The sequence below is a fragment of the Kogia breviceps genome, chromosome 19 (assembly GCF_026419965.1).
Source record: "Kogia breviceps isolate mKogBre1 chromosome 19, mKogBre1 haplotype 1, whole genome shotgun sequence".
Taxonomy (NCBI): Eukaryota; Metazoa; Chordata; class Mammalia; order Artiodactyla; family Physeteridae; genus Kogia; species Kogia breviceps.
The window spans coordinates 45618219-45642009 of NC_081328.1; the positions used below are offsets into that span (position 1 = coordinate 45618219).

At 45.3% G+C, this 23791-nt stretch overlaps 1 protein-coding gene across 2 annotated transcripts in view; it reads right to left on the reverse strand.

Moving 5' to 3' along the window:
• The window catches only part of FOXK2 (forkhead box K2), a 70492-nt gene that overhangs the window by 28628 nt on the left and 18073 nt on the right, over positions 1 to 23791 (reverse strand). For both annotated transcript variants that reach the window (XM_059046917.2, XM_059046918.2), the window contains exon 2: positions 828 to 1022. In XM_059046917.2, coding sequence (XP_058902900.1) covers positions 828 to 1022 — 195 coding nt within the window. The remainder of the gene's footprint in view (positions 1 to 827; positions 1023 to 23791) is intronic.

The window sequence follows — 23791 nt, forward strand, 5'->3', positions numbered from 1 at the left end:
CAGCCATGCCCTGTGGACACACCTGGACAGTAGGAGCTTGGCTCTCAAGAGAAGCAAATGTGTTCCTTTTGCACCTAAGTCTAACATTACTCACATGGAAGAAGATGCCTGAATACATACTTCACTCTTCTAAGACCCAACAGAACACAGGAGGACTGACCATCTGAGCCATGTCCTAGGGTCGTGCCTGCTGGTCCCGGTCAATTCCTGACCTGACCCTCAGCTACTGCCCCCTGAAAGCGCGGCAGAACATGACCATCTTGCACTGGGTTATGCGGTGGAGAACACGCCTTGAAGGCACCATCCTCCACTTCCTGAGGCTCCCAGTCTCTCTTAGGACATCAGGACAAAAAGAAGTTTGTCACCTCACTGTGGTAAAACTCAGAAATCCAAAGTGTAAGTCCTCAGAATTTGCATGAAATTGTAGCAAACCAAAAAACTCAAAATGCAACTGAAAACCCACCTCACACTTTAGACCAATAAGACAAATCATCTATCCTTTAAACGTACACTCAAAAGAATCCACAAGTGAAAACAAGGAACATTGGGGAATTGTGTTTCATATGCAGGAAACTAAGAGCAAAACAGTGCTCAGAAACTAAACAATATTTTAAGTGCCCTCAACATCTCCCTCTCCATGTAGGTCAGCACCAGGGAAGGGAGAAGATGTCGCTGTGTGCTGCTGCCCACTACTGTGACATATGATGGCTTCTGAATGTCCCACGGCAAGAGGCAAGGACTGAAATTTGGACAGGGTCATGTCCACCTTGGCACATGCACACCCTGACCTCACGGTGACCCCGTCTACCATGGAAGCTGCTGTGTACCTGATGGTTCCTGTGGGGGAGGGGAGGGGGCTGATGAGGTGGGCCATGGTGTCTGGAATGTTGATGGTCAGCGGCGAGATGTGAGCCTGCACGGGCTTCACGGGGGACTCGGGCGCTTCCTGTTTCTCCCTCTTCTCGCTGGACAGGGCAGTGAACGTGATCTTGATGTTTGTGCTCGGGAACCTGAACGTGCACCTAAAAAAGAAAAGCCAACTGTCAGCGCCCATCTGCCAATTGGTGGGCAGGATGCCCCACCCACAACAGGTCACAGAGCCCGAGTGTCCCCAAACATACTGGAGCCTCGACTTGTGTGGAAGAGTCAGACAGAAGCCCACTTCAAGTTCACCTCACATGTTACAAGCCGATTAATGAGTGAAACACAAAGGAGGCATCACACGATTTAAAAACACTAGTAAGCAAAAACATCATTTAGACCAGCTCAACAGGAAAAAAAAAAGGGAGAGGAGACTCAAAAAAGACTCAAATACCACTTAATCTACACTGGGTAGGGTCTGGAGACAGGCTTGGGATCTGGAGATGTGCTCTTGGCATTGAGAAGGTGGAGGCCAGGCAGGAATGCTGCTAACCCCACAATGCATGGAGGTCCAATCACAAGAAGGAGGTGCCCCAGGCACGCCCCTCACTTGCTTACCTCTGATGACATCTCTTGCCCAGCCCTTCTCTCAGGTTCCCACTCTAGTCTGTCTGCAGCCAGTAGCCAGGGTGTTTCTAAAACAGCAAGATCTGCATGTGGTGTTCAAAGATACAAAAAGGCCAGCCTCTGTCTCTTCTGCCCTCAGGGCACAGCCCTTTCCTTCTCGAGGTCCCTCTCTCATGCTGTCCTCCCTCCACTTTAATACCCCAGAGGCCCCCACCCCACTGTGGGTCAGACCCCACATCCTTGCCTCTTGTCCGTTCCTCCCCTTGCTCACCACCCAGGGGTCCCCTCCCACCCCTCAGCTGCCTATCCAAGGGCTTCCTTACCGCCCCACATCCTCCCCTTGCTGCCCTGTTCTTCATTTCACTGTGGCCACATGAGTCTATGTTATCCCACTTTTGCTTGTTGTCACCCCAATAGGATACAACCTCCATTAGAACAAAGCTCAGTTCAGTGCTATAACCTGGAGACCAGAAGAGTCCCTGGTATATACAGAGAAGGCCCTCAGTACACACTTGTTGGAATTAATGAACAAGTGCCCAGTTTCATACATTAAAAAGGTAATTAAAACAAGCAAATCACATGAATACAACAAATGGGAAGCCCACAATTGCAGCTGCCCCTTTGTCGCTAGCATGAGATTTGAATAATCAACTTCAGGCCTAGAAAAGAAGGGGATTAAGACCCCACTGGCCTTAAGTTCTAGCACAATATATATAACAATTATGGGAGTAAGGAAGTTTCCTCCTTTCCCTCCCATTTGTAGTTCCCGAGCCCCTGTCCTCAGGCGATAGTCATTGTTCACCAGGAAGGCCAGGCTGTTAGAACAAGCATCCTCACCCAGCACGAGGGCATCTGATCCTGCACAGCAGTTACCTCTCTGTGCCTGTTTCCTCATCCACAGAACAGATGACAGCATCTATCTCTGAGAGTGCCATGAGGATTAATTCAAATATTTATCAAACACTCAAATGTTTATTAAAATGAAAAAACCAAACTACCTTCATCCCCACTGTAAGATGTCAATAGTACTTGCTTCTCCCACAGTTGGACACTCACCATCTACTGTGTTGTTTGTTCCGTCATCACCTGGGAACTCACAGAAGCCCAGACTGAACTAGAGGAGCAGCACACCCACCTGCCTGTCCTCCCTGTGCCACGGAAGCAACAAAGCACTGTGCACAATTCCAACACGGGAATGTGAGAATGGGACTCCTCCCTCCCCCAAGGGGTACCTACATGGCTCCCGGGGTTTATTTCTGCTTTCCACAAAATAGGACCACACCCTGCATGTTGGCCCTCAGTCTGCATGTTCCCTCAGTGTCACCCACAGGGTCTGTTCACACAGACGGCTGAGTGCTGCCTTCAGGGCTTGCCACCACCACATGAAGGACTTCCTTCCTTTGTATCCCATTCCCAAAGTTTCCAATTAAAGACAACAATCGTCTCCACAGAACAGGCGCCATCCATAAACCTCAGGCTCCAAGGGCACAGAGGGCATCTAAAGCAACGCAAGGCACTGTCAGGCCACTTGCTGACAGCCTCTGACCGACAGCATGTGAGTGTCCTGGCCATCAGTGGACACTGCCACTAACCCCACCCCCTTGTCAGGTGAAAATGGTATCTCTGTTTGCATCTAAGCGTGAACTTCTCATACGTGTATGAACCATGAAACACATTTAAAAGCTACCCAGGTAGCCTGGTAACTTTCTGTTTTTTAATCTGAGTTATGATTACATGGGTGAGTTCCTATTAGAGAAAATTCATAGAGTTACTCATGTATGAAACATACACTCTTCTGTATATGTAGTATACTTCAATAAAGAGTTTTTGGGGTTTTTTTTTAAATAAAAAAAGCCATCTGTAGGTGGATACAGAAATTGGTAAAATGTTGATAACATGTCAGGGAGTTCACAGCACATTTCCTATACTTTTGGGTTAACAATGGCGTATTTCTTTACCTGGGTTGTGATTACATGGGCATCCATGTTATAATTATAACCGATTTTTCTATGTAGGTAACATTCAAAGCGAAATATATCAAAACAGTGTTTGAGTTCTCTATGGAGTTCCATTAGTGATGAAATCCTTGTTCCCCTTTAGGGAATGTGAATGGCCACTGCTTGACTTTTCTAAGCTAGAAATAAAAAACTGGGATAGGGACTTCCCTGGCAGTCCAGTGGTTACGACTCCATGCTTCTACTGCAGGGGGCCCAGGTTGGATCCCTGGTCAGGGAACTAAGGTCCCACATGCCACACAGCCAAAAAGAAATAAAATAAATTAATAAAATAAACAAAGCTTAATTACAGAGACTAGGTAGCCCAGCCCACAGTACCCAACATGTTAAAAAAAATAGTGGGATAATTTTAATTGTTTCACAAAAGTAAAAAGAGGAGCAAAACATTAAAACAGCAGACAAAGCAAGGTGCGTGTCAGACCTCTGTCTCCCCCACACCACCACCAAGAGGCTGTTACATCTGGGCACGCTGGTCCTCGTTCCCATGAAGCACTTCAGGTCATGGAAAGGGTCCAAGAGCCTAAAAGATACTATACTGATTTGGGAAATTAAGAGCCTGCTGCCCGGGTCTCACACTGCGTCGTACCATCACAATACCTAACACCATGTGCTCTTTAAAAATACTTTAACTGATCCTGAAAGATCTGTAATAAAGCTCAATATAAAATTATGCATCTGTTTATGAGAACTCTGAGAAATATGACAACAGAGAAAAGGGAAAGATTTAAAAATGAACAATAAGAAAAACCAGACAGCAGAAAGCAGAACGGCAAACCCCTAAGCAAAAAATGACCAGGTACTGAGCACCTCTGAGAAGCCGCACAACTTGAGCCACAAATCAAAACTGAAGCAACACAACAGCTGATGGTTTCAAACTTAGGCAAGGACCCTGATAAAAACTAAGTTTCTTTTACTTGAATAAACATTAACAATTTTAATATGTATTCAGAGTTGCAAATATCCTTTTCTTCACCTCTCTCTTAGTCTCCTATACTTGGTGACAGGCATTTTTCTTGTTGGAATGGAAACTCTTAAAATGAGATATGCAAGCCAATGGCTTGGGTCTAGAGCTCTGAATTTTCAGATTCACAAAGAAGCTCTAAGGATTCTGAAGACCTGTTCTTTATTTATTTATTTTTTGGCTGCACTGGGTCTTCACTGCTGCGCCCGGGCTTTCTCTAGTTGCAGTGAGCCGGGGCTACTCTTCGTTGCGGTGCGCAGACTTCTCCTTGCGGTGGCCTCTCTTGTTGTGGAGCACGGGCTCTAGGAGTGCAGGTTTCAGTAGTTGTGGCACACGGGCTTAGATGCTTAGTTGCATGTGGGATCTTCTCAGACCAGGGCTTGAACCCGTGTCCCCTGCATTGGTAGGCAGATTCTTAACCACTGTGCCTCCAGGGAAGTCCCTGAAGACCTGTTCTTTATATATCAATACAAAGCCAGGCCTTGCTGCAAATACTTCAACACTAACATCATACAGCTAGGCAGAAATAAGCCATATTGAAATAAGTCTCCAACCAAACGGGAAGTCAAATTTAGTGATATCTCTATGCAAAGCAAGTTCAAACAATTAACCAATTAGGCAAACTATTCCCTACAACCAAGTCCAACTGGGTCACTTCAGAGGTGTAGCTGGCCTCAGGAAGAGGTTGGCTCCCATACCCTTTACCGCACAGAGGACGAGACAGGCAGGAACAGTGGTCTGGCTCCACAGCACCACTCGGAAAGGTGAATGCAGCAGAGGAGCCTTCCACCTCAGCACCCACAGTGACGGCAGGCCCTGGGCGGGGAGGGCCACCATGTCCCCCAGCCTCCTGTCATCCTTCTCTGTCGTGGCACAGATTACTCAGACACACTTCCTGAGTTGGAAAAACCTCCCCACAAGTGGGCTCCATTTCTACCTACTTAAAAAAACACGTCTGAATGCAATTCAGACAGTCATTATTAGGATAACTCTGGAGTCCCTCAGTTTTAAAGAGTATTTTAGAAAATTTAATGGGACAAGGACTGCAGATGCCACCCTCATGGCCGGGACACAAAGCAGCAACAGTGTCCCTGCCATGGGGCACCAAGAAGACACTGCCTCACCTTTGGATTTCCTGCTAAAAATAACAAACCCGGATCTCACCAAGAGGAAACATCAGACAAATATTCTACAAAACAACTGGCCTGTCCTCAAACATTCTACAAAACAATGGGACTTTCCTGGTGGTCCAGTGGTTAAGACTCCACGCTCCCAATGCAGTGGGCTCAGGTTCGAGCCCTGGTCAGGGAACTAGATCCCACATGCCATAACTAAGAGCCCACATGCTGCAAATAAAGATCCTGCATGCCGCTAAGACCCAGCGCAGCCAAATGAATGAATGAACGAATAAATAAATATATATATATATTAAAACAAATAAATATATATATATAAAAACAAAAAAAAAAACCCCAACTTTCTCCAGCTCCCTAAATCTATGATCTGCTAACTTCCTATCGTACCCCCAGCGGATGACCTTACTTCTTTAAAAAAAAACCAAACAAAAAAATCAACATAGAAGACACAGAAAGGCCAAGGAACGGTCACAAATGAGACGAAAGTTCAATGCATGTGTGATCTGACTCTAGAAAAGGGGCATCAGTAAACAATTGCTAAGTCCAGTTAAGGCCAGTGGGTTACATCACAGTGTTGTATCAATGCTAATTGGTTTTGGTACCTGGGCTGTGGTTATGGAAGAAAATTTTTTAGGAAATACAAGGTAAAAATGCATCACGTATGCAGCTTATTCTCAAAATTTTCAGGGAAAAAACAGAGCAATGAAGCAAGTGTGGCAAATGTTAATATTTGGGGAATCTGGGAAAATGAGAATCTCTGTTCTATTTTTTCAACTTTTCTATAAGTCTGAGTAATTTCAAAGAAAAAGAAAAAAATCTGGAAACTTTCAAGATGTCCAATGCAAAGCTTGATGATCTAGGCTGTGCCACTCCAGGTGTCGCTGGGCCTGAGCCAGGCCAGGAACTGTGTCATGAGCCATGACAAGGTGAGCACAGATACAGAGTGTCTGGAAACCACTCACTCTTCTACTTGTTCAGACTGGACCTTCTCCACAGACAGTCTGAGAGCCCTGCTCTGGGACACACCCTCATCATTATCTGTCTTCTATACATTTCAGAATCCCACCAAATTCCAAGGACAATCTTGTGGGACACCTGACACAGTTATGAAATGTCACCTCACTGCAATTCTTATCAACTCTAGACCCTCCTCCAGAGTCTGTTTATCCCTGATAGCCTCGGGCTAAGCAGGGAAGTACAACCCCAGTTCTGGAGTTCACAGGACAGGGTCATGGCCACATTCACACAAGTGACCCTAACATCTGTGCCCTCACATTCACCTAACACAGTTGATGTCTGTTAAACCTACACACGGTCCCATCACTGGGCTTCCAGACTGTGACCCAAGAAGCTGTGGTTTGTGGTGACACCATACTCTGTACTCTGGATTTCTTCTCTCCTGGGAAGAAGATCTGTCCCATCCTACATACAGCAAAATTCACACAGAACATCTCCCAACCATGTTCCTAGAGCACAGTTGAACCCTGCTGTTCTACAAACGGCCCAAGATCTCTGTGGCTCACAGCAAAGGTCTGGGTCTAGCTTCTACCATCCACCCACCCCATAAGTAGCTGCTTGTGGCTGCTCTCCACGTTTCCCTCACTCTGGGGCCCAGGTTGATGCAGTGGCTCCACTGAGGATACTGCTGGTTCCAAGGCAGAGAGAAAAGACAGAAGGAGCGAGTTCCGTGGCCACACCTGCGGTCAATGGGCAGAAGGGCTTACAGCAAGGAGCCTCCCCACACACCACCACCTCCCTAGTGTTAGCAATCCCAAGGGATGTCTGGAAAATCATTTCAAGTCCTTTCAGCTATGCAACTGGCCACAGAGACATTAGCTGAGCTGCTGACCTGCCCTCCAAAGGAAGAAATGAGAGGTCAGTTACTCTGTCATTCACCTGTGACAGCTGACAAAGATAATCTAATAAGAAGGGGAAGACAATCTGATCATTTAATCTCAGGATTGGCAAAGGAAAGACTGTGTTAATAAAAGTAACATGTCACACAGGGTGGACAGTGTTCTGAGGCCATCGATGACTTGCTATGAGCAGCAGTGATTGCCAAGAAGGCAGGCAACAGGATCTTCTGCATTTGAAGAAATGTGTGGACAGTTACATCCAAGACTGGATCGGGAGGTAAGGGGCGAAATGAGGAAACCAGTGAGGAGGCTTCCAAGGAGCCAGGGTGTGCAGTGCTCACACCACGTGAGGCAGTGAGGACAGGAAAAGGAGATGGTATCTGACTGGTATGGGAGATGGAAATAAACGGCCCTGATGACCCACCAATATGTGTGGGCACAGAAGGGTGAAGACCGCAGGATGACTGGCTTCACATCTGGCTTGTGTGACTAAGAATGCTGGTACCAGTTACTGAGATGCAGACGGATGAGGAACAGGTTGGGGGGTGCAATGGCTAAGTGGACACATGACCTCTGAGGTGCCCGTTACCCATAATCCCAGGGGGACGTCCAACCAGCCCCTCCTGAAACCTGAACAGACACACTTGGTGTCCTCGGTGGTGAGAGGGTACATTCGCCACATCACAGAGGAGAAAGAGCCTAAGAAACTTAACCAGCAGGTCTGGCGGAAGAGAACAGCCTTCAGGACTCAAGCAAGCATTACCCCACAGGAGGAAACACTATTGTGGGAGTTTAACAATGGGCTCTAGTCCCAACTCAGTTATGATGGCAAGCCATGCCTCTTTTTTATCTTTTGCAAAAATGGAAGAAAAATTCCTCTTCCTTCCAAACCCTGAGGCAGACTTAGCCAAAGAGGCACTTTAAATGGGCCTATATACACACTTTGATCATTCTCTTCTACTAGTTTCCTCTAATTTTGGACAGAAATATCAAAACTTTTACTACAACCTTTAATGAATTGTAGCCCTTAATCAATCACATTTGTCAGTGACTCATAAATCACTCCCCCACCTGGGGCTGCCTTTTCTGTGGCTCCAAGAGCAATGTGTCCACGCCACCAGTCACTCCTACCCGCTGGTCACACTGAGCTCCCACCACCATGGGTCTGAAAGGACCACTCAGAGCCTGGCGGGTGCTCCCTTCGACTCAGAAGAGGGTATGCGGAGGGGCAGCTCATCAGCTCAGGAGAGGGCTGCCCCTCAGAGGAGGTGCCTTTGGGAGGCCAGCAGCCACTTATTAAAGAGTACAAGTCACAGGTCGACAGCCTGACCCACTATAAGACAGGTTAAGACAATGAAGACCATACTGGAAGGAGCTCGAAACCCTAAGTAGTCCACACTTTTCTCTGCTGCTCCTCTGCAGTAAACCTCAAGCAACACCTATTACCTCAGCTTGACTTCTTACCCTGAAAAATGCGGAGCAGTAAACCTCAAGCAACACCTATTACCTCAGCTTGACTTCTTACCCTGAAAAATGCTAAAACATTCTATAAAACTCATGAAACACAATGGTGTTTATTAAAAGAGGCCACATTACTATAGTTTTTGTTGGGTTTAGCATGAATTTCTTTTTTATATATAATAAAGCTATTCCTTTTTTAAATTTATTTTTTATTTATTTTTGTCTGCGTTGGGTCTTTGTTGCTGCGCGTGGGCTTTCTCTAGCTGCAGAGAGCGGGGTCTCCTCTTCGTTGCGGTGCGCGGGCTTCATTGCGGTGGCTTCTCTTGTTGCAGAGCACAGGCTCCAGGCACGCACGTTTCAGTAGTTGCCGCACACAGGCAGTAGTTGCGGCACTCAGGCCCTAGAGTGCACGGGCTTCAGTAGCTGTGGCGCATGGTCTCAGTAGTTGGCGCACAGGCTTTTGTAGTTGTGGCTGGCGGGCTCAAAGCAGGCTCAGTAGTTATGGCGCACGGGCTTAGTTGCTCCGTGGCATGTGGGATCTTCCTGGACCAGGGCTCGAATCCGTGTCCCCTGCATTGGCAGGAGGATTCTTAACCACTGCGCCACCAGGTAAGTCCCTAGCATGAACTTCTAACCAGAGCCTCAAAAGCCTGATTCAATAAGACACCTGCAACCTGGGCTCAGGCCCTGCGAGATTTATCTGAGTGAAGCACTTTCACCACATGTTTAGCTTTGAGGTGACTTAGAAACTACAAAGCACGTGAAACAAAGCTTTTCTGCGTGGACAGGGCCACTGCAGGCATGTGGCTAGTTAGTGAGTCAAACAGGCGTTGTGCTCAGAAGGGCCCACAGATGAGGCTGAATGTTCCGTAGCCAGCACCTTGAAATCTCTCCTTAATCATTTTATCTGAGTCTGTGTTTTGTAAGTGAGGTCCAATGGGTCAAAGGACCACAGCCTGGGGCCTGGAGGCTCAGTTCACACACATCTTGCCTCCCACACCCCCTTCCCCCCCACGACCACCCACTGTCCAGGACGGGGCCTAGACAGGGGCACCTTGGGCACCTGGGAGAGTCTGCACTTGCCCCACGAGTACCCCTCCACCTAAGAAAGCTTGATATTAAATAACAAAAATACTGTAGCAGGTTGAGAGAGAGAGACCACAAAAGAAATGAAAAGCTTTTTGCAGCTTCTTAAAAAACTGAGGTATAGCTGATGTACAATATTATATAAGTTTCCAGTGTATAACACAGCGATTCACAATTTTTAAAGGTTATGTTCCATTTATAGTTATAAAATATTGGCTATATTCCCTTTGTTGTATAATATATCCTTGGAGATTTTTGCAGCATTCTTAATCCACACTTTCATTTTGCACTGGATCCCATGTATTATGGAGCTGGCCCTGTATCCTAAGATACTAGTATATTAGGAAATGGTGCATTTCCATAGGCAGATCTGCTTTTGTACCCACAGACCAGGAAGCCTTGATTGCAGAAACATTCCTGACCCAATTTAGAGAGCTGGTGTTGGGTTTTCCAGCAACACATGTGATCAGCAGCTTCACAACTGCTTCTGAGTTTTTTCTTTGGCTTGGAGAAGAATTTTGCCTGTTGGCCACTTACTGCACTGCGATTCCATTAATGAAGGTACTGGAAAGAGCTGCCTTATCTACTACTGTGCGTGGCAATTTGCTGTTGGGGGAAAGGCTGACTCAGAGAAGCACACTCATTTAAAATCCTGATGCCAGGCTGAGGGTGAAGGCAGTACTGGATATTAGTGTAGTCAATGTGATGCTTTGTGCTTCCAGCAGTCTTATAAAAAACCATAGTACAAATTCTACTTTAATTTTCAGTCATTCAAAACATGGTCTAGACTAACAAAGATTTCCGCTAGTTGTAGAAATAATCCCATGAGCCCTCTCTCGCCTGGATCATAAGCCACCACACCCACTGCTCTGGGTGCAGATGGCTGGGTGGGCCCTCCATCCCTGTCGCTGACGGTAGCAGCAAACAGTCAATCGTGCTGAGCATACAGTAGGTGCTCAGAGAGAAGCAATTACCCCTCTGAGGTGGGACTACTCTTGAGATTACCCCAAACTTGCCCAAATAACATTCACATGAAACCAAAGTAGGCTCTCCAACAGAACACCTGACTCAGACTGAACTCATAAGCAAAGTCGTGGGGCAGGGCCTGGACTCCCTCCTTCCTCTCCCCAGTTCACAGCAATTCCTTCTGCCAATGCAGAAGAGCAGTAGCCTCCAAATATTTTTGATTGTACACTTTTAAGTGAAAAATTAAGCAGGAGTCAACATATGACTAATATATCATCAAGAAATGAAAAGGCAAGGGACAGAATCGGAGAAATATTCATTACACATAGCTCACAGATGACTTGTCTTCAGGATATACAAAGAATTCTTAAAATTCAATAAGAACACAACCCATTAAAAATGGTCAAAGAGGGCTTCCCCGGTGGCACAGTGGTTGAGAGTCCACCTGCTGATGCAGGGGACATGGGTTCGTGCCCCGGTCCGGGAAGATCCCACGTGCCGCAGAGCGGCTGGGCCTGTGAGCCATGGCCGCTGGGCCTGCGCGTCTGGAGCCTGTGCTCTGCAACGGGAGAGGCCACAACAGTGAGAGGCCCGTGTACCGCAAAAAAAAAGGTCAAAGAGACCTTCACTAAAGTAGTACAGAAATGGCTAACAAGCACATGAAGTATGCGCAACATCACTGGTCATCAGTAAAATGCAAGTCAAACCACAATAAGATACCACTGCACACCCACAGAATGGGTAATATGAAAAAACTGACAAAATCAAGTGCTGATGAGGTCACAGAGCAACTAGAACTCTCCCACACTGCTGGCAGAAATATAAAAGGGTGGGACTGCTTTGGGAAAGTCTGTTGGCTTCTTGGTAAAGCCATTCCACTCTTAGGCATTTGACAAAGAGAAATGAGAGCATCTGTCCACACAGACTCCTTCATGAATGTTCACAGCAGCAGGATGCGTTAACAATTCAACCTGGAAATGGCCCAGGTGTCCAGCAACAGGTGAATGGATCAACCAATGATGTTAAGTCCATGCAAGAAGATACTTCTCAACTACCACTCAACAATCACAGAGGAAAAAACTGGGGGCTTCCCTGGTGGCGCAGTGGTGAAGAATCCACCTGCCAACGCAGGGGACACAGGTTTGAGTCCTGGTCCGGGAGGATCCCACATGCTGCAGAGCAGCTAGGCCCGTGTGCCACAACTGCTGGGCCTGCGGTCTGGAGCCCACGAGCCACAACTACTGAAGCCTGCGCACCTAGAGCCCACACTCCGCAGCAAGGAAGGCCACCTTAATGAGGCCTGCACACCACAGCGAAGAGTGGCCCCCACTTGCTGCAACTAAAAAGAGAGACCACGCACAGCAGCAAGGACCCAGTGCAGCCAAAAATAAATAAATAAATTTGCAAAACCAAAACAGAACAAAAAAAGTACCCAAAGAAGCAACATGGATGAATCTCAAAAACATGGTAATCAAAAAAAGCCAAAGTGAACAGTACACACTGCATGATTCAATTCTTAAGAAATCCTAGAAAAGATAGAACTAGTGTACAATGATGAAAAGTAGATCAGTGATTGCCTAGGACTTTCAGTTTAGTGAAGAGGGGCAAAAGGGCAGGAGAGAGATTCTGGGAGACAGAAATGTTCAATTATCTTGATTGAAGTTTTGGTTACATAGATACATGCATCTGTCAAAACTCTTTGAAAGGTACCCTTAAAATAGCTTTGTTTTATCCTATGTAAAGTATACCTCAAAAAATGTTTTTTTAAAAGAAAAGATTAATGTGGAAACAACACATTCACATATGTATAAATTGTATTACTGGACTACACATTATAAAACATAAAAATAGCAACCAAACAGGATGAGAAAAACAATCAGAAGTATATCTTCTTCCAAAATTCTAAAAGATCATCTTGATCTCTTTCTGGGGTACACACGCACACTCTGGAGACTAATGTACTAGAGAAAACATCACTTTTGTTTTCCCTGTAAGGTTCCAAACACAGGAATATAATGTCTAGGATTGTGGAATTTTTTTGTTATATTGAGATATAACATGGAATAAGTTTAAGATAATGTAAGGTAATGATAAATGCATATAGTGCAGACTGATTAGCACAGTAAGGTTAGTTAACATCCATCAACTCAATAGTTACAGTCTGTGTGTGTGTGTGTGTGTGTGTGTGTGTGGAGAACTTTTAAGATTTACTATCTTACCAACTTTCAAATTTATAATACAGTATTGTTACCTACAGGCACCATGTTGTACATTACATCCCCAGGACCTATTCATCTTACAGCTGGAAGTTTGTAATTTTGACCCTCCCCCCTTCACCCACTTCCTCCATCATAGGATTGTGTTTTTTAAGCCACTGATAAGGCTACCAATTACACAGCAGTAAGAGACGTGACTGCATCGAGTTCCTTATTAAATGGACAGTTGTTAACATATGTTCGACAATGGAGTAAGGCATTCCATTCTTGGGACAGTTTATAAAAAGATAATTTCCACTTTATGGGTAGGAAAACAAAAGCATAACCCATAAGGTGTGCTCTCTGAATCGGCAGTTCTGATGCAGTGTCACCCTCCACACTGAGGTACTGCCGATGCTGAATACCTGCAGGTGCATTTAGACTTCTCACTTATTAGGTCAGCTGCACACAAGAGGAGTGCATTTGCTCAATCTGCAGGAAAGTCTTCTCAAAATACTATGCTAAATGGCCAATATGCACACGAAAAGATCAACATCGTTAGTCATCAAACAAATGCAAATGAAAACCACAATACAATACCAAAACATACCCATTAGAAAACCTAAAATGAAAAAGAGAAAATGCCAATGTGACGAAGCTGTGAAGACACCTGAACTCTATCTTACACAGTGTCAAAAAAGTGTAAATGTAGAAAGCGTTTTCCAAAGTGGTTGTACCTACACAAGCCGAAAATATGTACATCCTGTGAGCCACTGGAGCCTACCTAACAGAAACGTGCACGTGCTTGTCAAAACACAGCTACCAGAATCTCAATCAAGTGTTCAACTAAAAACGTCTTCCACTTAAAAAAAAAATCTATAAAAGACTCATAGCAGCATTATCCATTATAATAGCCCCAAATAAAACTACCTAAATGTCCATCTATGGCAGAATATCAAACTGCACTATATTCACATAATTAAATACTTTACAGCAATGAGAATGAATGAGCCAGAGCCAAGTACAAAAATATGGGCTAATCTCAAAAACATTTTATTCAGTGAAAAGCCAACACCACCCTCTGAAGTACATTCTGTGTAACTCCATATATATGAAATCAAAAGCAAACACTCTACACAGTTTAGAACTCGGGATAGTGGTTCTGTGGCTAGGAGGGACACATGGCGGGCTTCTGTGTGCTGACAAGGCAATGTTTCTTAACTGGGGGCAGGTTACACCGTGGGTTCTCATTTAGCTTTATACTTAGAATCTATTTTGAGCTTTTCTGTATGTAGATTATACTAAAAACAAAAATAAGAACAAATTGTAGAGGGTGACAAGACTAGAGACCAACGAAGAAAGTACTCCAGAAGGCCAGGTGAAAAATCGCTAAGTCAAGAGCTATGCAGCAGGAAGGTAAGGGAAAGATCTGAGAAATGTTCAAGTGGAATGAAGGGGACAGATAAATAACTATAAATTCAAAGAAGCAGAGCAGACTGGGGAGAGTGTGAGCCCTGGTCCTAGATGGACATCAGCTCACAGGAGGAAAGGAGGATACTTGAGCAGAGAGAAACAGCAGGACTGCAGACTCTGGGCTGGAGGACAGCCACCCATCAGCATCTTACTCTTCATATCCCACCACAATGACTTGCCTTCAAGGCCTCTACCTTATACAGGCCCACAACCCCTTGTTCACAAATTCCAAAAAGCAAACAGCTCCAAAAAACCTGATCTGAAATGATTTGCAGCCAATTCTGATCTGAACTGAGAAGGAGCTAATTCTAGTCTTTAATTATCCCACTTAGAAAATTCATGTGTTTTGTAACAGAAATTCTAATGTGCTGGGAATGTGAAACATTATACAGTATACCCACTGTACTACTTTTCTAAAATCCAAACTACTCTGATTCTGAAATACCTCTGGCTCCTTAGGCTCTGGGTGAGATCTGTGTATGCCTGCTGGGTTAGAAATGGTACCATTTCCTTAAGAATTTCTCCAGAAATAATTCTGATTGTTGAAGGGGAAATCAGATGGCTTACTCCAAAAAAAAAAAAAAAAAAAATCCATTAAGCTACTGTCCAGAGTAGAATATCAATTCGTATTTTTGTTGCTGTCATTAACAGGCAATAAATGTGCATGGCGCAAAATTTAAAAGCCACAAAATAGTAAAAACAGCAAGACTCCCTCTCACCGCTCCAGTTTCTAGTGATAGCTCTCAAAGTAGACACCCAGAACTATTCAAACAAACAAGTAAACAGGCAAAGAGAAGCCTGCATCAAGAGGCAAACACCCTGGGTTCCAAGCAGACCAGCAGTGTCTGCCTCTCTGCTCACTGCCATTTCTTCAACTCCCCCCTTGTGGCACCTCCCCACACCCCAGAGTAGCTCATAAAGCCCCTTAAAAGAAGTGTTCATCTGTGTGCAAAAAGGTTGTTTCACCTACTGCCTCGCTGGTAACTAGCATCTCACTTGTGAATCATGTTTGACCCTCAATAATTTGATTAGCCTCCACAAATGACCAGATTGCAATGTGTTTTTCTTTTTTAAAAAGACATTTCATCAGAAAATTCTGGCACAGGCTACAGCATAGATGAATCTTAAAGATATTATGCTGAGTGAAATAAGTCAGACACAAAAGGACAAACACTGTAGGATTCTATATGAAGTCCCTATAGGAGTCAAATTCATAGAGGCCGAGAGTAGACTGGTGGTGGCTGGGCCAGGGGAGGGGAGGGGAGGAAATTAGTGTCTAATGGGCACAGAGTTTCAGTTTTACCAGAAAAAAAGTGTTCTGGAGGTGGTGGTGTTGCACAGCAGTGTGAATGTGCTTAATGTTACCGAACTGTACACCCTAAAGATGGTTCAAATAGTACATTTTATGTTATGCGTATATTCTCACAATTTAAGAAAAAAATTTTAAGAGCATTTACAATTGTGTCAGAACATAGTAAGCACTCAATAAATCTTTGTTTCTTTCTTTATTTTTTAAAGACATTTCACTGAAAGAATTTGAACACAAGCCTGACTGGGAGAAAATATTTGCAAAAGACATACCTGATAAAGGGGTATTATCTAAAACTAAAACACACAAAGAACTCTTAAAACTGGACTAGAAAACAAATAACCTGATTTAAAACTGAGCAAAAGGGCTTCCCTGGTGGCGCAGTGGTTAAGAATCCATCTGCCAATGCAGGGGACACGGGTTCGAGCCCTGCTCCAGGAAGATCCCACATCCCACAGAGCAACTAAGCTCGTGTGCCTCAACTATCGAGCCTGCACTCTAGAGCCCACGAGCCACAACTACTGAGCCCGAGTGCCTCAACTATGAAGTCTGCACACCTAGAGCCTGTGCTCTGTAACAAGAGAAGCCGCCCAATGAGAAGCCCACGCACTGCAACAAAGAGTAGACCCTGCTCACTGCAACTAGAGAAAGCCCGTGTGCAGCAACGAAGACCCAACACAGCCAAAAATAAAAATAAATAAATTTATTAAAATGAATAAAATAAATTGAGCAAAAGAGTCGAACAGACAACTCACCGATAAAGATATACACATGGCAGGTGGCGCAGTGGTTGAGAATCCGCCTGCTGATGCAGGGGATACGGGTTCGTGCCCCGGTCCGGGAAGATCCCACATGCCGCAGAGCGGCTGGGCCTGTGAGCCATGGCCACTGAGCCTGTGCATCTGGAGCCTGTGCTCCGCAACGGGAGAGGCCACAACAGTGAGAGGCCCGCGTACCACAAAAAAAAAAAAAAAAAAAAAAAGATATACACATGGCAAATAAGTATAAGAAAAGATGTTCCACATCATATGTTAATCAAGGAAATGCAAATTAAGACAATAATGAGATACAACCACGCAGAATGGTAAAAATCCAAAACAGTGGCAACTCCAAATGTTGAGAAGGGTATGGAACAATAGGAACTCTTGTTCATTGCTGGTGGGAATGCAAAATGGTTCAGCCATTTTGGAAGATAATTTGTCAGTTTCTTATAAAACTAAACATACTCTTACCATATGAACCAGCACATAAACTGTGGTCCATCCAGACAATCCAATATTATCAAGTACTAAAAAGAAAGGAGCTATCAAGCCTTGAAAAGACAGGAGGAACCTTAACTGCACATTGCTAAGTGAAGGAAGCTAATCAGAAAAGGGTACATATTTGTGTGATTCCAATTCTGTGACATCCTGAAAAAGGCAAAACAATGGAGAAAGTAAAAAGATCAGTGGTTGCCAGGGGTGGTCTTGGAAGAGGGAGGGATAAATAAGTAGAGCACAGAGGATTTTAAGGGCAGTGAAACTACTCTGTATGGTACCATAATACAGTGGATACATGTAAATATACACTCGTCTAAACCTATAGAATGTTCAACACCAAGAGTGAACCGTATTGCAAACTATGGACTTTGGGTGATTATGACCTGTGGATGCGGGTTCATTAACTGTACAAATATCCCACTCTGTTGGGGATACTGATAGTAGGGGAGGCTGTGTGTGTGGAGGCAGGGGGTGTATGGGAAATTTCTGGACCTTCCATTCAACCGTGCTATGAACCTAAAACTGCTCTAAAAATATATTACCCCCCTACCAAAAAAAAAAAAAAAAAAGACATCTCAAAATATTATTGATAGCATGTCCAGTTTTTAGTTAATATTTCCAAATAGTTGAGGGGGGAAACAGATTTAGAAAATACTAAGCCCCCCACACGGGAAATGACCTCTGACTTGTGGCCCCTCTGGAGACAAGCCCAAAAGGCCTTGCTACAGTCAGACACAGGTGTATCCACACAGGCAACATTACACCTTCTAATCCGCTCAGGAAGTTGAACCAATTCCATATCTCCATCTCATGTAAATAACCTGAACAGTAGCCAAAGGCAGGCCGTTTTAAAAGAAACAGAGAAAAACAAACCCACACAACACAGCAAGCACCTCCTGCACATTGGCTGACCAACCCCTGGCTAATGCAGCTCTAACCGCCCCCCCACCAGGCTCCTTCTCTATGTCTTGGCCTTCCCACCTCCTGAGCCCACAGGAGCTTTAAGACACAATGTAGTTTAAATAGTAAGTTAAGCATAATAAAACCATTATTCAGAAGTTTGCCAAAAGTTTTGTTTTGAGTGTCATATCTGGTTGTCATGCAAGTTGTCAATTTTTAATATACAGATTTAATAAATTAAAATTTTAAATCATTAGACATTCAGAATCTGTAATCACTTTTTGAAATCCCAACTCCATAAAATTGCTTACTTCAGGAGTACTTTTTTGATGATTTCTTCCACGCAAGCTCTCCTCCCTCCTTCTGTGAGAGAGGCTGGCCTGATGCACACCTCCGCCCAGAGGACGGCCTGTTGGTGGAGCCAGAGACCAGCGCACTCCAGTGTGGACCCACCGCCCCAGAAGGTGACAAGTCAGTCCTCCAAGGGGGCCGCTGCACTCCAGCCTACACAGCACTAACAAATGAAAAGGCTTCCCACTCAGCAAGGCCAGGTGCCAAGTGCCAGGAAAGCCATCCACTGCTCACCTATCCATATGTGTGCCCTCCGCCATCACTCTTGACAAACTACTTGAAAAAAAAAACTCAGAAAATGAGTATTCAATGAAACCTATGATGTTTCTCCTCCAAACCTCTTCTTAATATGACAACTGACACAAATAAAGTAAATGGTACTAGGTCCAAAATTATTATTTTACTGAACTACTGTTACTGTTGCTGTCTTTTCTTCACTTCTATATATAAGCAAAAAAAAAAATTAATGTTTGATTCTTTGTAGTTCATCTCAATGTAACTAAATTAAAAATTTAACATTTAAATTTACAGCCAATTAATAAGTTGTTCTAGCTGTAGATGCAAATTTAAAATACTAGTAATTTCAAATAAACCAAATTTAAATATAAATATTTGACCTAAAAGTCAGTCAGCTTTACAGCTGTAAAAGCTTCAATACTCTTTCATTTCTCCCTCCCACACTCACATCGTTTTCAACTTCAAAAAAAAATCCCATCACCTCCCAGTTTTTTTGTTTTTTTTTTTGTGGTACGCGGGCCTCTCACTGTTGTGGCCTTTCCCGTTGTGGAGCACAGGCTCTGGACGCACAGGCTCAACGGCCATGGCTCACGGACCCAGCCGCTCCGCTGCATGTGGGATCTTCCCGGACCTGGGAACGAACCCGTGTCCCCTGCATTGGCAGGCGGATTCTCAACCACTGCGCCACCAGGAAAGCCCCACCTCCCAGTTTTAAAAAAAATTTCTATCTCACCAGAAAACAAAGCAGAAAAGGAAAGAAAATAAAATTCTCAAGGACTCATCATCACTGCCCGGGCTGGGTGGTCTGTAAGCCCCTCCTCAGTGTGGTAGGGGGACAAGTCCTTCACTGGGCTGCCCATGGCTGAGCATGGCTGGAGGAGGTATCTTAAGTTCAGATGGGGTTTCTACTCCATATAAAAAGAGCAAAACACTTTGCTCTTTTATTTTACACCACAACACAATACACAGAGGAGCCCCTAGCAGCAGTCCAGAGGGCAGCTTTCCACCATTCATATGTCACAGACAACAAAAGGACCACAAGAGGATTCTGGGAGAATGAAGAGAACTGCTAGGATGGTAGAATCAGGGTGATCTTTCCTTTTACAAAATGAACTCAATGGTGTTACATGTCACTTTCAATAAAAAGAAAGAACATTTAAAAACAGAAATGTGCATCTGACACAGGAACAGCAATTCTAAGAATCTACTAATTCAAAATTCAATCACAGTATTGTTAATAATAGCAAAAACAGTTAACCTAAATGTTGAACCACAGGGGATGGTAAGGTAATTCACAGCACGTCCAACAAAAGGAAGCTCACGCAGCATGTTTTAAGAGTTAACACCATGAAAAAAAGTAATTGAGTGAAAAGAGGAGAAAAAATCCTATCTATAAAGGGAGTCTCTACTATTTAAAAAACAAATTCAAACCTATTCATAGAATAATGCACATATGTTTTGTGCCAACAGTGGCTACCTACGGATGGTGAGATTACAGGTAATTTTTCCTATCCCTTTTAATTGTTCCAAATGTTCTACTGCAAGCATTGTTATATTATTTTAAAATGTACAATACTTCAAAATAAACTTAATTTGATCATTTAAACTCTAGCCCACAGCCCCACTCAGCTGTCTGCTGGAGGTCAGCCGTCAAACACGTGCCCAGAGCATGATGCACAAAGAGCCTTCTGCAGCAACTGCTAAGTTTTATACGCTTTTTCCTGGAGAGTGCTTTCTAACCTCAGGTGCCTACCAGAAGCTGCTGGAGAGGTTTTCCAAAGTATAAACGCACACACACGCGCGCGCGGGCGCACACACACACACACACACACATACACACACACACACACACCTCCCACTGTCCCCTCCGCCAGTCTCTGCAGGGAAAGGGAGGTCCAAGCACCATTTTTCAAAAGACCCCCATGTGATGGTAATGCGTACCCCTGGTAAAGAGCCAAAGGTGGGAACAAACAAAGTTGGACATTTGGCACCAACTCACAGCCCATCCCAGTAAGGGGCTGAGTCAACTAGAGCTCCCACTTCGCCTGCAGAGCAGGGCTTACTCAGGTTCTAAGCACCAAGTAGGACCAACACATCACCAAAATGATAGTAATGAGGCCAGTGAGGGGTGCGAGGCAGACACATACTGCGCCTTGTGCTCTTCCGCCTTGTGCTCTTCAGAGAGGGAGGGAGCAAAGGCAGCGGCCGGGAGCAAAAGGGTTGAGAAACCTGAACCTGGGCAGGGCACTCTGACCACAGGCCCCACAAGTCTGAGCGACAAGCTCAGCTTCCACTGCACATCCTATCTGCTCCTCACTGTGTGTACCACCCCAAATGCTATGTTTTTGGCTGATGTCAAAATTGGGAAGGCCAAAGAAAACTGTGCCTTAATAATAAATCCTGGGGATTTACCAGTGCCTCGAATTCAACAGGTCCAAAACGAAATCCAGCCACTCTCCATCAGTTAGGGCAACGCTTAAGGTGTAGGTTTACTCCTGGGACCTCTCCGCCCCGAAGCACATGCTGCCCTCTGACAGGACCCGGTCCTGTTGAGGTGCTGGTGTCAGCACCCTGTCCACTACAGCCTGTGGCCCACACAGAACCAACCAGCATGCTTCCACCTCTTCTCATGTTTTGAAACAGGTGACCTCCTGGGAGCACCAGCCTATATCTTTCCCCTCCCTTCAGCCAGGAGGAAATTCAGGTCCACGGGAAAGCAGGAAGAGTCTAAGGACATCACCACCGAGAAAGACACAGGAGACAGTGGGGAATGGAGACATCACAGGCCCTGAGAAGCATCTGAGACCACCTCAGTCCCTCCTCCTCCATAGTGGAGCTTCTGCTTCAACCAGCTTGAATTCCAGCACTCCGTAGGTCAAAGGGGGCCCGGGACAAGAAATACACAGAACAAAGAAAGGACAGTGAAAACTATAGGACAATACCAGAAAAAACACCAGACTAGAACATTAATGCCAGAAGGAAAAACATAAAGGGCATATATATACGTAAGCCAAAAGATCTGTGTATCCTCTTGGACAGGGCTTAGCACCTGCTCTGTCTCCCATGTGCTCAGACTAGTCAATGGCAGCAGCAAGAACCATTAACTAGAGCCTAGAGGTCTGTCTGCCTGATGCCCACACTTTCCTCACTCCTGCGAGCTGCACCACACAATATCTCTGCTCCCTCCCTCCTTGCAAGAGCACCAACAGTTGTCAGCTTACCCACATGCTCTTGCAGTCAGGTAGAGCCATGAATTCCAGTGCTAAGCAAGAAAATGCACAGGAAGTGCCTGGGACTCCAGGAAGTGCTCACCCTGCTGCCTGGAATGCAGAGGTAATGCTGGAATGCTGGCCATCAAACACTACAAAAACAAGAGCCATAGTAAATTCATATTTTTTAAATGAGCGAGAGGGACTTCCCTGGTGGCGCAGTGGTTAAGAATCCACCTGCCAATGCAGGGGACATGGGTTCGAGTCCTGGTCTGGGAAGATTCCACATGCCACGGAGCCACTAAGCCTGTGCGCCACAACCACTGAAGCCCTATTCCCTAGAGCCCATGCTCCACAACAAGAGAAGCCGTGGCAATGAGAAGCCCGCGCACTGCAACAAAGACCCAATGCAGCCCCCACCACCACAAAAAATAAATTAAAATAAAAAAATAAAATGAGAGAGAAATACACTTCCATGGGTACAAAATCCCTCATCCATAATTCTGAAATCACCAAAGTCTGTTTTTTTTGTTATTCATTTGGCCACAAAGCCTGATCTGAAAACAGGAAGGTACATGTTTCTCTGCAGAAACAGGATATGACTGAGGGGTAGCACTGCCCAGCCTTTGCAGGAGATCCCAGGAGCTGATTTATACATAAGCACTGGGTCACCCTTCTACAATCCCAAAGCATTCGGAATTCCAAAAGATTTTCCTGCCCCACAGGTCTGTGCAAGGATCTTTTTAAGGCCCTGCTAGCTTCTGTCTAGTCACGAGCAGCAAATCCTAGGCCTGGCTCCACATCCATCTCCAGCCCCCCTCTTCTCAAGTGCAGCACCTAACCCTAATCCCCCACCCCCACCCCCACCCCACCGCCGTGTAGTTATGATCGTTCTTCTGCTCAGACCACAAGAGCTCCCTGGTTGACGAAGGACAAACTCCTGGGCAGGCAGAGTACTCCCTAGCCTCAGGCCCCATGCCCATCAGTCCACATACGCAGCTTTCTAGACTGTGCCTTACTCCAACTACCCCCAGCCTCCCTGTCCCCACATGCTCCGTCCCACCAAGGCAGGGCCACATCTTCTTGGCCCTCACATCATAGCCCTGCCTGAAGAAGCTCAACTGCTGGGCCCTCGAAAAGCCAAGGAGTTTCCTCGTGGATTCTTGTTTATTGTGAGGGAGAGACTTGAGATCAGAGAGAGGCAACATTTACTATAGTTTAAAGTACTGGGGACTTCCCTGGTGGCGCAGTGGCTGGGAATCTGCCTGCCAATGCAGGCGACACGGGTTCCATCCCTGGTCCGGGAGTACCCCACATGCTGCGGAATGACTGCGCCACAACTACTGAGCCTGTGCTCTGGAGCCCACGAGCCACAGCTGCTGAGGCCCGTGTGCCTGGAGCCCGTGCTCTGCAACGGGAGAAGCCACGGTGGTGAGAGGCCCGTGCACCACCAATGAGGAGTAGCCCCCACTCACCGCAACTAGAGGAAGCCCGCGTGCAGCAACGAAGACCCAAAGCAGCCAAAAATTAATTAATCATTAATTGATTAATTAATAAAACTGCCCATGCTCAAGCTCCAGTCCAGGCTAACTAAATCAGAGTTTCTAGGGGTGAGGCTTGAGCATCAGTGTTCAAGAAAAAAAAAGTACTGACCTCTCTAAACTGGAGGTGCCCTGAGGCCCTGCCCCTGTTTTGCTCCTCATCTGAAGCCCCCTGGGCCCACCCCAACCAGAGAAAGGGCAGGTACCCAGACATCTAAAAAGGCACAGTTAACTACACAGAAAGAGAAGAGTGACCTTGAACTGTCCAAAGTACAGATGCCAACAACAGACAGGATGGTCTGGGGCAGAATCAGGAAAAGTAATCCCTCTTTCCTTTCAAAATGAAAA